Source organism: Lucilia sericata, unplaced genomic scaffold (genome assembly GCF_015586225.1).
Source record: "Lucilia sericata isolate MDLA Ls3-8-SP2 unplaced genomic scaffold, ASM1558622v1 Contig000967F_arrow, whole genome shotgun sequence".
NCBI classification, from domain to species: Eukaryota; Metazoa; Arthropoda; class Insecta; order Diptera; family Calliphoridae; genus Lucilia; species Lucilia sericata.
Window position 1 is genome coordinate 153105 of NW_023994950.1, and position 11782 is coordinate 164886.

The window sequence follows — 11782 nt, forward strand, 5'->3', positions numbered from 1 at the left end:
ATTTTTCTGCCACTTAATTTTCTTTTGAGTTTCTTAAAACAATCTTTAGTTTATTTTCTTAAAAAATATATTTTTGCTTAATGCTGCCATAATAAGCTGCTGTTGCTGCCGAAGTTAATTAAATTAACATTTAATTAGCCCTTTGTTATACAAATATAACTTTTTATTAAAAAATATTTTCCTTTTCACAACACAGCAGGTGAAGTTTACCAAGATGTTTTAAATTAAATCATAATTATTTGAAACTGAAAGGAAAGAATTTTTTAAATTTACACACAAAGGAATTTGTGTATTAAAGGCAGTAGTGAAAGTTAAAATGTCAAAAGTTCTACAATCAATAATATTGTATTTCATAGTAACTGTGGTGGTTTAATAAACAAATAATAAAATGCTAAAAGATTTTTTTTTGAAAATTCGTTTAAATTAAACAAATTTTAATTATGAGAATATAATTAAAATAAGAATTGTTTATTTTATTTGAATCACCCCCGTGTGGCTGGAAAACCGGATATCAACAACATACTATTTGGCAACCTTAGCAACCACAAATGACAATATTTTGTTTATAAATAAAAACGTCAGTTCAAATGAAAAAATATTTAATATTGAATAGTTCGAAAATATAAAAAATTATTGAAAAATTCTTTTACCAAAATAAATATTAAATAGTAAAGATAATAAAATTCCAACAAAATTAATTATTTAAAATCATACTCAATATCATAGATTTATTCAGAAACTTAACCTGCAACTGCAACAAATTAAAATAAAAGCACAAATATGGTAAGTGTCAAAAAGGATTCAATTGAACAAATACAAGATTCATAATCCATTTAACAAACAAGCAATTTGTTTAACAAAAGTTTCAAATCCATCTTCATCCTGTTGAATACGATTGAACTTTTTACAAGTTACAAAAGAAGATGATATAAAATAGTGAGTGATTAAGTCGTATTAAGATAAAGGAACAGTTAAAAATCTTCAATATCCAACAGAAAATATAAGAGAACAAGGAAAAAAGAAGAATTTGTTGCAAAATTGTAACAACAGTTTTCAGTGTTTCGAAACAATTACTTACAACGAAGTTGCCATGGTAATCGCTGGATAAGCATGCATTTGCCACTATTATTGTGACATGCATACAACAATGTGCCTGTAGGTCAGCGAAAGCCAAACGATTCCATTAAGAAATATTTCAAATATTGCAGGAATGCATCTGATCAAACAAAGAATTTTCAATGACTTCAAATGAAAATGCTCTGAAATTTGGCAGTAAATAATCCTAGGCAGAACAAATGGTAAAACAGCTAAGGACATATTCTTCTTTGTTCTAAACGGAAACAGGGCTATCGATAGTCATATTAACTAGACGGAAAAAGGGCTATCGATAGCCATATTTCCTAGACGGAAAAAGGGCTATCGATAGCCATATTTCCTAGACGGAAACAGTGATACGATAGCCATATTTCCTAGACGGAAACAGGGCTATCGATAGCCATATTTCCTAGACGGAAACAGGGCTATCGATAGCCATATTTCCTAGACGGAAACAGGGCTATCGATAGCCATATTTCCTAGACGGAAACAGGGCTATCGATAGCCATATTTCCTAGACGGAAACAGGGCTATCGATAGCCATATTTCCTAGACGGAAACAGGGCTATCGATAGCCATATTTCCTAGACGGAAACAGGGCTATCGATAGCCATATTTCCTAGACGGAAACAGGGCTATCGATAGCCATATTTCCTAGACGGAAACAGGGCTATCGATAGCCATATTTCCTAGACGGAAACAGGGCTATCGATAGCCATATTTCCTAGACGGAAACAGGGCTATCGATAGCCATATTTCCTAGACGGAAACAGGGCTATCGATAGCCATATTTCCTAGACGGAAACAGGGCTATCGATAGCCATATTTCCTAGACGGAAACAGGGCTATCGATAGCCATATTTCCTAGACGGAAACAGGGCTATCGATAGCCATATTTCCTAGACGGAAACAGGGCTATCGATAGCCATATTTCCTAGACGGAAACAGGGCTATCGATAGCCATATTTCCTAGACGGAAACAGGGCTATCGATAGCCATATTACCTAGACGGAAACAGGGCTATCGATAGCCATATTACCTAGACGGAAACAGGGCTATCGATAGCCATATTACCTAGACGGAAACAGGGCTATCGATAGCCATATTACCTAGACGGAAACAGGGCTATCGATAGCCATATTACCTAGACGGAAACAGGGCTATCGATAGCCATATTACCTAGACGGAAACAGGGCTATCGATAGCCATATTTCCTAGACGGAAACAGGGCTATCGATAGCCATATTTCCTAGACGGAAACAGGGCTATCGATAGCCATATTTCCTAGACGGAAACAGGGCTATCGATAGCCATATTTCCTAGACGGAAACAGGGCTATCGAAAGTCATAAACAGGGCTAAAGATAGTCATATTTCCTAGACGGAAACAGGGCTATCGATAGCCATATTTCCTAGACGGAAACAGGGCTATCGATAGCCATATTTCCTAGACGGAAACAGGGCTATCGATAGCCATATTTCCTAGACGGAAACAGGGCTACCGATAGCCATATTTTCTAGACGGAAACAGGGCTATCGATAGCCATATTTCCTAGACGGAAACAGGGCTATCGATAGCCATATTACCTAGACGGAAACAGGGCTATCGATAGCCATATTACCTAGACGGAAACAGGGCTATCGATAGCCATATTACCTAGACGGAAACAGGGCTATCGATAGCCATATTACCTAGACGGAAACAGGGCTATCGATAGCCATATTACCTAGACGGAAACAGGGCTATCGATAGCCATATTACCTAGACGGAAACAGGGCTATCGATAGCCATATTTCCTAGACGGAAACAGGGCTATCGATAGCCATATTTCCTAGACGGAAACAGGGCTATCGATAGCCATATTTCCTAGACGGAAACAGGGCTATCGATAGCCATATTTCCTAGACGGAAACAGGGCTATCGATAGCCATATTTCCTAGACGGAAACAGGGCTATCGATAGCCATATTTCCTAGACGGAAACAGGGCTATCGATAGCCATATTTCCTAGACGGAAACAGGGCTATCGATAGCCATATTTCCTAGACGGAAACAGGGCTATCGATAGCCATATTTCCTAGACGGAAACAGGGCTATCGATAGCCATATTTCCTAGACGGAAACAGGGCTATCGATAGCCATATTTCCTAGACGGAAACAAGGCTATCGATAGCCATATTACCTAGACGGAAACAGGGCTATCGATAGCCATATTACCTAGACGGAAACAGGGCTATCGATAGCCATATTACCTAGACGGAAACAGGGCTATCGATAGCCATATTTCCTAGACGGAAACAGGGCTATCGATAGCCATATTTCCTAGACGGAAACAGGGCTATCGATAGCCATATTTCCTAGACGGAAACAGGGCTATCGATAGCCATATTTCCTAGACGGAAACTGGGCTATCGATAGCCATATTTCCTAGACGGAAACAAGGCTATCGATAGCCATATTTCCTAGACTGAAACAGGGCTGTCGATAGCCATATTTCCTAGACGGAAACAGGGCTATCGAAAGTCATAAACAGGGCTAAAGATAGTCATATTTCCTAGACGGAAACAGGGCTATCGATAGCCATATTTCCTAGACGGAAACAGGGCTATCGATAGCCATATTTCCTAGACGGAAACAGGGCTATAGATAGCCATATTTCCTAGACGGAAACAGGGCTATAGATAGCCATATTTCCTAGACGGAAACAGGGCTATCGATAGCCATATTTCCTAGACGGAAACAGGGCTATCGATAGCCATATTTCCTAGACGGAAACAGGGTTATCTATAGCCATATTTCCTAGACGGAAACAGGATTATCGATAGCCATATTTCCTAGACGGAAACAGGGCTATCGATAGCCATATTTCGTAGACGGAAACAGGGCTATCGATAGCCATATTTCCTAGACGGAAACAGGGCTATCGATAGCCATATTTCCTAGACGGAAACAGGGCTATCGATAGCCATATTTCCTAGACGGAAACAGGGCTATCGATTGACATATTTCCTAGACGGAAACAGGGCTATCGGTAGCCATATATAACCATATTTCGATAGCCATATTTCCTAGACGGAAACAGGGCTATCGAGAGCCATATTTCCTGTCGGTAGCCATACTTCCTAGACGGAGACAGGACATGTTTCCTTGACGAAAACAGTCCTATCGATAGCCGTTGGTTGATTTGTACTACTCAGCCCTTCTGTGATACTTTCACACTGTTGCAAAATGTTGCCTTCAGCCTGATGGTCGATAATATGCCATATCTCTTTTTTATTTTATTTCCATTTTTCTTTAAGAGCAAAAAAATGTATCTGCGATTTTTTTGAATAATTTGCAGTCATAAAATATGCAATAAGCCAACATCTGTTGCGAGAAATTGTTTCCAAAGCCGCGTCATAATATAATTTAAACATATTTTTTTCTGTTGAGACTTAAATCAACAGAGTGGGAGCTCAACAGGAGTTGGAATGCAGCATATAAAACAAGTTAAAAAGAAAAATACTTTCATTCCTTTCTGTTGTTACAACACTACTTCCAATTTTCCTCTGCTTGTGATTGATCCCCTTTTGTCATCCACTTCTCTGTTTTGCAATTTATTTATTCATTTCATAAATATACAAAAAATGTTTCATACATATTGTACTATATTGTTGTAAATAAATAAAGGATTTTTTTCCCCAAAAAAAAAATATATAAGTGAAAAGTAGCCTTAAGCTAAACAACTGCTCGACAAGTACTCTTGCAACGAGGAAAATATTGCAAACACAATGTGTAAACAAAAAATATTTTATTTACAATAAAAACAAATTTCAATATTAAAATAACAAAATTATATAAAAAGCAAAAAATATTTTGGCACTTCTTGTGTTTAATATTTTAACAAAAGACCTTGACAAAAGCAGAAAACACATTATTTCCAAGTAGTGTTACAATCCAACTGGGAAAAAAATGAAAGTTTTAACACTTTAATCTTTCAACTACTGGCTCTGTAGAGCATTGCTGTAAACAGATCTTATTTAAAATAATAAATGCTTTATAATGTTTAAGCTGTCAAAGATTTTTAGCCTTGAATTCTTTAAATTATATTAAATGTCAGCCAGAAATATAAAATATAACATGGAGCAGCATGTTGCATTTTGGATTTTAAAGAAAAGTCACTTTAGTTGAAGATTAAATTCTTTGTATTTAAATGCTGCAATAATTTTAGAAAACTTTATCATTCATTTGTCCTATCGGAAGTACCTTTGTAAATAATTTTATTATGCATTGGAACTAGTTATACATTATTTGCATCTATTTTAAAGAAAAAATTACTCTGTTTTATTTTTCCTTATAGCCACCCAAAAAGAAAGGAAAAAAGGGAAAAGCTAAGCCAAGTAAGTATCACTATTTTAATTTTATCTTACTTTTTTATCTACTTACATATTATACTTTTGTAGCGTATTTAAATACGTACTCATGCAAAAGCCATAAATTTCATTAAAAATTTTTGCAGTGTCATAGACACCGTTTTAAACACTCAATAACCATTATTATTCCAACACTTCCTCCGTTTCCTGATTTTTTTCATTGAAATAGTCCTTAGTTTTATTAAATCGTTTATTAAAATTAAAGCATTACAGGAAGTAAAACATGCAACTGATTTCTCTTTACAATGTGTTTTGTAACTCAAATATATAAAAGTTGATAGTGGGATTGGTCTGCGAACACAAATTCACTAGAACTAAACTGGACTAGAACTAGACCTAAACTAAAACTTGACTAGAACTAGAACTGAAGTAGAACAAGGACTGAACTAGAGCTGAACTAGAACTGAACTAGAACTTAACTATAACTGAACTAGAACTGAACTAGAACTGAACTAGAACTGAACTAGAACTGAACTAGAACTGAACTAGAACTGAACTAGAACTGAACTAGAACTGAACTAGAACTGAACTAGAACTGAACTAGAACTAAACTAGAACTGAACTAGAACTGAACTAGAACTGAACTAGAACTGAACTAGAACTGAACTAGAACTGAACTAGAACTGAACTAGAACTGAACTAGAACTGAACTAGAACTGAACTAGAACTGAACTAGAACTGAACTAGAACTGAACTAGAACTGAACTAGAACTGAACTAGAACTGAACTAGAACTGAACTAGAACTGAACTAGAACTGAACTAGAACTGAACTAGAACTGAACTAGAACTGAACTAGAACTGAACTAGAACTGACTAGAACTGAACTAGAACTGAACTAGAACTGAACTAGAACTGAACTAGAACTGAACTAGAACTGAACTAGAACTGAACTAGAACTGAACTAGAACTGAACTAGAACTGAACTAGAACTGAACTAGAACTGAACTAGAACTGAACTAGAACTGAACTAGAACTGAACTAGAACTGAACTAGAACTGAACTAGAACTGAACTAGAACTGAACTAGAACTGAACTAGAACTGAACTAGAACTGAACTAGAACTGAACTAGAACTGAACTAGAACTGAACTAGAACTGAAATAGAACTGAACTAGAACTGAACTAGAACTGAACTTGAACTAGAACTGAACTAGAACTGAACTAGAACTGAACTAGAACTGAACTAAACTGAACTAGAACTGAACTAAAACTGAACTAAAACTGAACTAAAACTGAACTAAAACTGAATTAAAACTGAACTAAAACTGAACTAAAACTGAACTAAAACTGAACTAAAACTGAACTAAAACTGAACTAAAACTGAACTAAAACTGAACTAAAACTGAACTAAAACTGAACTAAGACTGAACTAAAACTGAACTAAAACTGAACTAAAACTGAACTAAAACTGAACTAAAACTGAACTAAAACTGAACTAGAACTGAACTAGTATATTCATTTTACCAAAAATGAATATACTAAAAACTTTAAAATAACATTTTTAAATTTTACCCACATTACAAGCAACTAAAACAGACCACATATGGCCAATAATAATTATGGTCAATTAATTTTGGTCATGATTTTTGTGAGTAATTTACAAATGAGTTTAAGCCAACTCGTACTTGGTCAAATACTCCTATTGACCCAAATGTGGTAGGAACTCCCACCATGCTACACATATGAACTTATACGCACTAAACCATCTTGTGTGGTAAATGAGGACACAATTTAAACAATAAAAAAAGAATCAATTAACCACATTAAAGTAACAAACGTTTATAACATTAACTAAACTACAACAAGACACTGGTCATTATGGAATGTTACATTGCATAAACAATGTTGCCAAAACTCCAACCATTTTCTCCTCCCCCAGCATTTGACCATTAAAAGTCGTTTAGTTTAAAGAGTTGGAAAATAAAAATATTTTAATTACCCTCAAAAATTATGGCTAGGAATAGAAAGCAAGAACTTTTTGTGAATGTACTCAAGTGTGGTTTCATAAATAGTAGTAGTCCGTTTCCTTTAGAATTTTTTAGTTACGCAAAGTCGTGTTCCTCCCAATGTTCTCTTTAATGGAAACAGATAAACACTCATATGGAGAAAATCATTGTGTGTAAATTTTTATTGCATGGCCGTTACATTTAAAACGGAAACGGAAGACGCAAAACAGAAAAAATGGAACTTTTATGGCTGAATAGAAAATGTCAATGTTGAATGTGTTTGTTAAATGTTTTTAATAATAAAAACAAACATTTGTGCACATTCTCACACTTAAAATCATATTTGTATGGTGTTTGGTTTTAGAACCCTTTTTTGTAGAAAAATTCTACAAAAAATATTCAATGGACACTATTATCTGAACATCAACTAACAAAAATATTACCAACATTTTGTTTTATAATTATTTTTTTCAACACATTTTTTTCGAAAAACTTTCCGCTTTGCCTTCGTTAGAAAAGTTTTTGTATGCCTTATTGTTACTAAATGCCACAATGAGACAATTATGTTGCATGTTTTCAATCGTAAAAAAATTAAGTGAGACCATTGCAGCTGTGACTTTCTTTCATCCTTTTTCCTTGCTTTTTATTTTGGCCACCACACACAACTGACCACACGCATAAAAGCCCTCTTTCCGCTTGAATTTAATAGTTGAGTTCGTAAAATCAGTTTTTGGAACTTTAGCTGAAAAAGTTTGTCATATATTAAGAAAAGTTGTACATATAGGCATGAATTATCGCACAAATACATGTAAACAGTTCCAGTTCTAGTTCAGCTCTAGTTCAGTTCTAGTTCAGTTCTAGTTCAGTTCTAGTTCAGTTCTAGTTCAGTTCTAGTTCAGTTCTAGTTCAGTTCTAGTTCAGTTCTAGTTCAGTTCTAGTTCAGTTCTAGTTCAGTTCTAGTTCAGTTCTAGTTCAGTTCTAGTTCAGTTCTAGTTCAGTTCTAGTTCAGTTCTAGTTCAGTTCTAGTTCAGTTCTAGTTCAGTTCTAGTCAGTTCTAGTTCAGTTCTAGTTCAGTTCTAGTTCAGTTCTAGTTCAGTTCTAGTTCAGTTCTAGTTCAGTTCTAGTTCAGTTCTAGTTCAGTTCTAGTTCAGTTCTAGTTCAGTTCTAGTTCAGTTCTAGTTCAGTTCTAGTTCAGTTCTAGTTCAGTTCTAGTTCAGTTCTAGTTCAGTTCTAGTTCAGTTCTAGTTCAGTCTAGTTCAGTTCTAGTTCAGTTCTAGTTCAGTTCTAGTTCAGTTCTAGTTCAGTTCTAGTTCAGTTCTAGTTCAGTTCTAGTTCAGTTCTAGTTCAGTTCTAGTTCAGTTCTAGTTCAGTTCTAGTTCAGTTCTAGTTCAGTTCTAGTTCAGTTCTAGTTCAGTTCTAGTTCAGTTCTAGTTCAGTTCTAGTTCAGTTCTAGTTCAGTTCTAGTTCAGTTCTAGTTCAGTTCTAGTTCAGTTCTAGTTCAGTTCTAGTTCAGTTCTAGTTCAGTTGCTAGTTCAGTTCTAGTTCAGTTCTAGTTCAGTTCTAGTTCAGTTCTAGTTCAGTTTCTAGTTCAGTTTCTAGTTCAGTTCTAGTTCAGTTCTAGTTCAGTTCTAGTTCAGTTCTAGTTCAGTTCTAGTTCAGTTCTAGTTCAGTTCTAGTTCAGTTCTAGTTCAGTTCTAGTTCAGTTCTAGTTCAGTTCTAGTTCAGTTCTAGTTCAGTTCTAGTTCAGTTCTAGTTCAGTTCTAGTTCAGTTCTAGTTCAGTTCTAGTTCAGTTCTAGTTCAGTTCTAGTTCAGTTCTAGTTCAGTTCTAGTTCAGTTCTAGTTCAGTTCTAGTTCAGTTCTAGTTCAGTTCTAGTTCAGTTTAGTTCAGTAGTTCAGTTCTAGTTCAGTTCTAGTTCAGTTCTAGTTCAGTTCTAGTTCAGTTCTACTTCAGTTCTAGTTCAGTTCTAGTTCAGTTCTAGTTCAGTTCTAGTTCAGTTCTATTTCAGTTCTAGTTCAGTTCTAGTTCAGTTCTAGTTCAGTTCTAGTTCAGTTCTAGTTCAGTTCTAGTTCAGTTCTAGTTCAGTTCTAGTTCAGTTCTAGTTCAGTTCTAGTTCAGTTCTAGTTCAGTTCTAGTTCAGTTCTAGTTCAGTTCTAGTTCAGTTCTAGTTCAGTTCTAGTTCAGTTCTAGTTCAGTTCTAGTTCAGTTCTAGTTCAGTTCTAGTTCTAGTTCTAGTTCAGTTCTAGTTCAGTTCTAGTTCAGTTCTAGTTCAGTTCTAGTTCAGTTCTAGTTCTAGTTCAGTTCTAGTTCAGTTCTAGTTAGTTCTAGTTCAGTTCTAGTTCAGTTCTAGTTCAGTTCTAGTTCAGTTCTAGTTCAGTTCTAGTTCTAGTTCAGTTCTAGTTCAGTTCTAGTTCAGTTCTAGTTCTAGTTCAGTTCTAGTTCAGTTCTAGTTCAGTTCTAGTTCAGTTCTAGTTCAGTTCTAGTTCAGTTCTAGTTCAGTTCTAGTTCAGTTCTAGTTCAGTTCTAGTTCAGTTCTAGTTCAGTTCAGTTCTAGTTCAGTTCTAGTTCAGTTTCTAGTTCAGTTCTAGTTCAGTTCTAGTTCAGTTCTAGTTCAGTTCTAGTTCAGTTCTAGTTCAGTTCTAGTTCAGTTCTAGTTCAGTTCTAGTTCAGTTCTAGTTCAGTTCTAGTTCAGTTCTAGTTCAGTTCTAGTTCAGTTCTAGTTCAGTTCTAGTTACAGTTCTAGTTCAGGTCTATTTCAGTTCAAGTTCAGTTGTTGTTCACTTATTTCTCAATTCCAGTTTAATATATTAAAATCTTTCTTTACAGTGCTCATCGATGGCGTTGACACTTCCGCTATGGATCGTGATCAGTTGGAAGCTTTTGCCCTACGTCTCAAAGCCGAAATGGATCGCGAAAGAGAAGAACGTAATTACTTTCAAATGGAAAGAGATAAGATACGAATTTTTTGGGAAATCACACGAGGTCAGCTAGAAGAAACCACAACAGCACTGCGACAAAAGGATCATGAAGTTGAAATGACGCAAGAAGTCGCCGATATAGAAGCCAAAGAGATCATGCAACAAATGAAACATTTACAGTTTGAGAACCAAAATAAGATCAGTGAAATACGAGCAGAGGCAATGACGCAATTGAAATTATCACAAGAGGATCACGTACAGCAGGAAATGGAAATGTTGGCAGATAAAAGAGAGCTAAGAAGATTATTAAGAGAAAGCGAAGAATTACATGAGTTGCAAATACAACAATTGAAAATGAAACATATAGAAGAGATACAGTAAGTAAATATGTAATTTATTTAAGATTATAATTTCATTAACGTGTTCTCATTACAGCAACTTGCGTACACGTTTCGAAAAGGAAACAAAAGACATGACCCTTTTACATGAAGAGAAAATGTTGGCCTTAAAGTCGGAAATTGAATTGGTATATCGCATGCAAATGTTTGAGGTCGAGGAGCGTAAAAATAATCAAATACAAAAGTTAATAGAGAATCATGATTTAGCTTTTAATGACATGAAAAACTATTACAATGACATTACTCTCAACAATTTGGGTCTTATAAGTTCTCTTAAAGAACAAATGGAGGTATTGCGTAAACAGACGGAGAGAAGTGAACGTATAGCAGCAGATATGAGTAGTGAAAATCGTAAACTCAAGGAGCCCTTAGAACAAGCCCAACAGGAATTGGTGGCTTTAAGGAGAAAACTAGAATTTTATGATCGTGATAGAGCACAATTGACAAGACTTAAAAATCGTAATAATTATGTGGAAAAACAACTCAAGGCCTTGACTTGGGAAACTGAAGCATTACTGCTGCGCAACGATACTTTAGTTAAGGAGAGAGAAGAGTTAAAGGAGAAATTCGAAGATGTAGTCATAGAACTGCAACAGAAAACTGGACTGAAGAATGTTTTGCTGGAGCGTAAAATCGCTATAATGGAAAAGGAGGGAGAAAAGCAGGAACTAATGCTTAAAGAAACTTTAGATTCTTGTGCGGCTGTTGTAAAAGCCACTGGTATTGAGGCTGAAACTCCACTGCAACTTGAGAGGAGAGTGGAAAATGTTTTAGATGAAAAGAATAAATTGATACAAGATTTACGTTACGAATTGGCTAGAGTTACTAAAGCGCATGATGATCTATTGGCCACATATGAATCAAAATTAGTACAGTTTGGCATACCCAAAGAAGAGTTGGGGTTCGAACCTCTACGCACCACCTCCAAGTGGAGTTATTTGTGTGGACCTGCTGGGTTAGTTACTAAAAATTTGTGAAACTTCTTTTTAATTCCGTTTAATAAAAAATATATTTC

At 35.4% G+C, this 11782-nt stretch overlaps 1 protein-coding gene across 1 annotated transcript; it reads left to right on the forward strand.

Annotated features, from left to right (window-relative positions):
- Positions 1-603: 603 nt before the first annotated feature.
- LOC119609363 (dynein regulatory complex subunit 4) lies at positions 604-11782 on the forward strand. The gene is made up of 4 exons (XM_037964112.1): positions 604-783; positions 5434-5473; positions 10278-10746; positions 10805-11782. The coding sequence occupies exons 1-4, from the start codon at positions 781-783 to the stop codon at positions 11742-11744; spliced, it is 1452 nt and encodes a 483-aa protein (XP_037820040.1). The 5' UTR covers positions 604-780; the 3' UTR covers positions 11745-11782.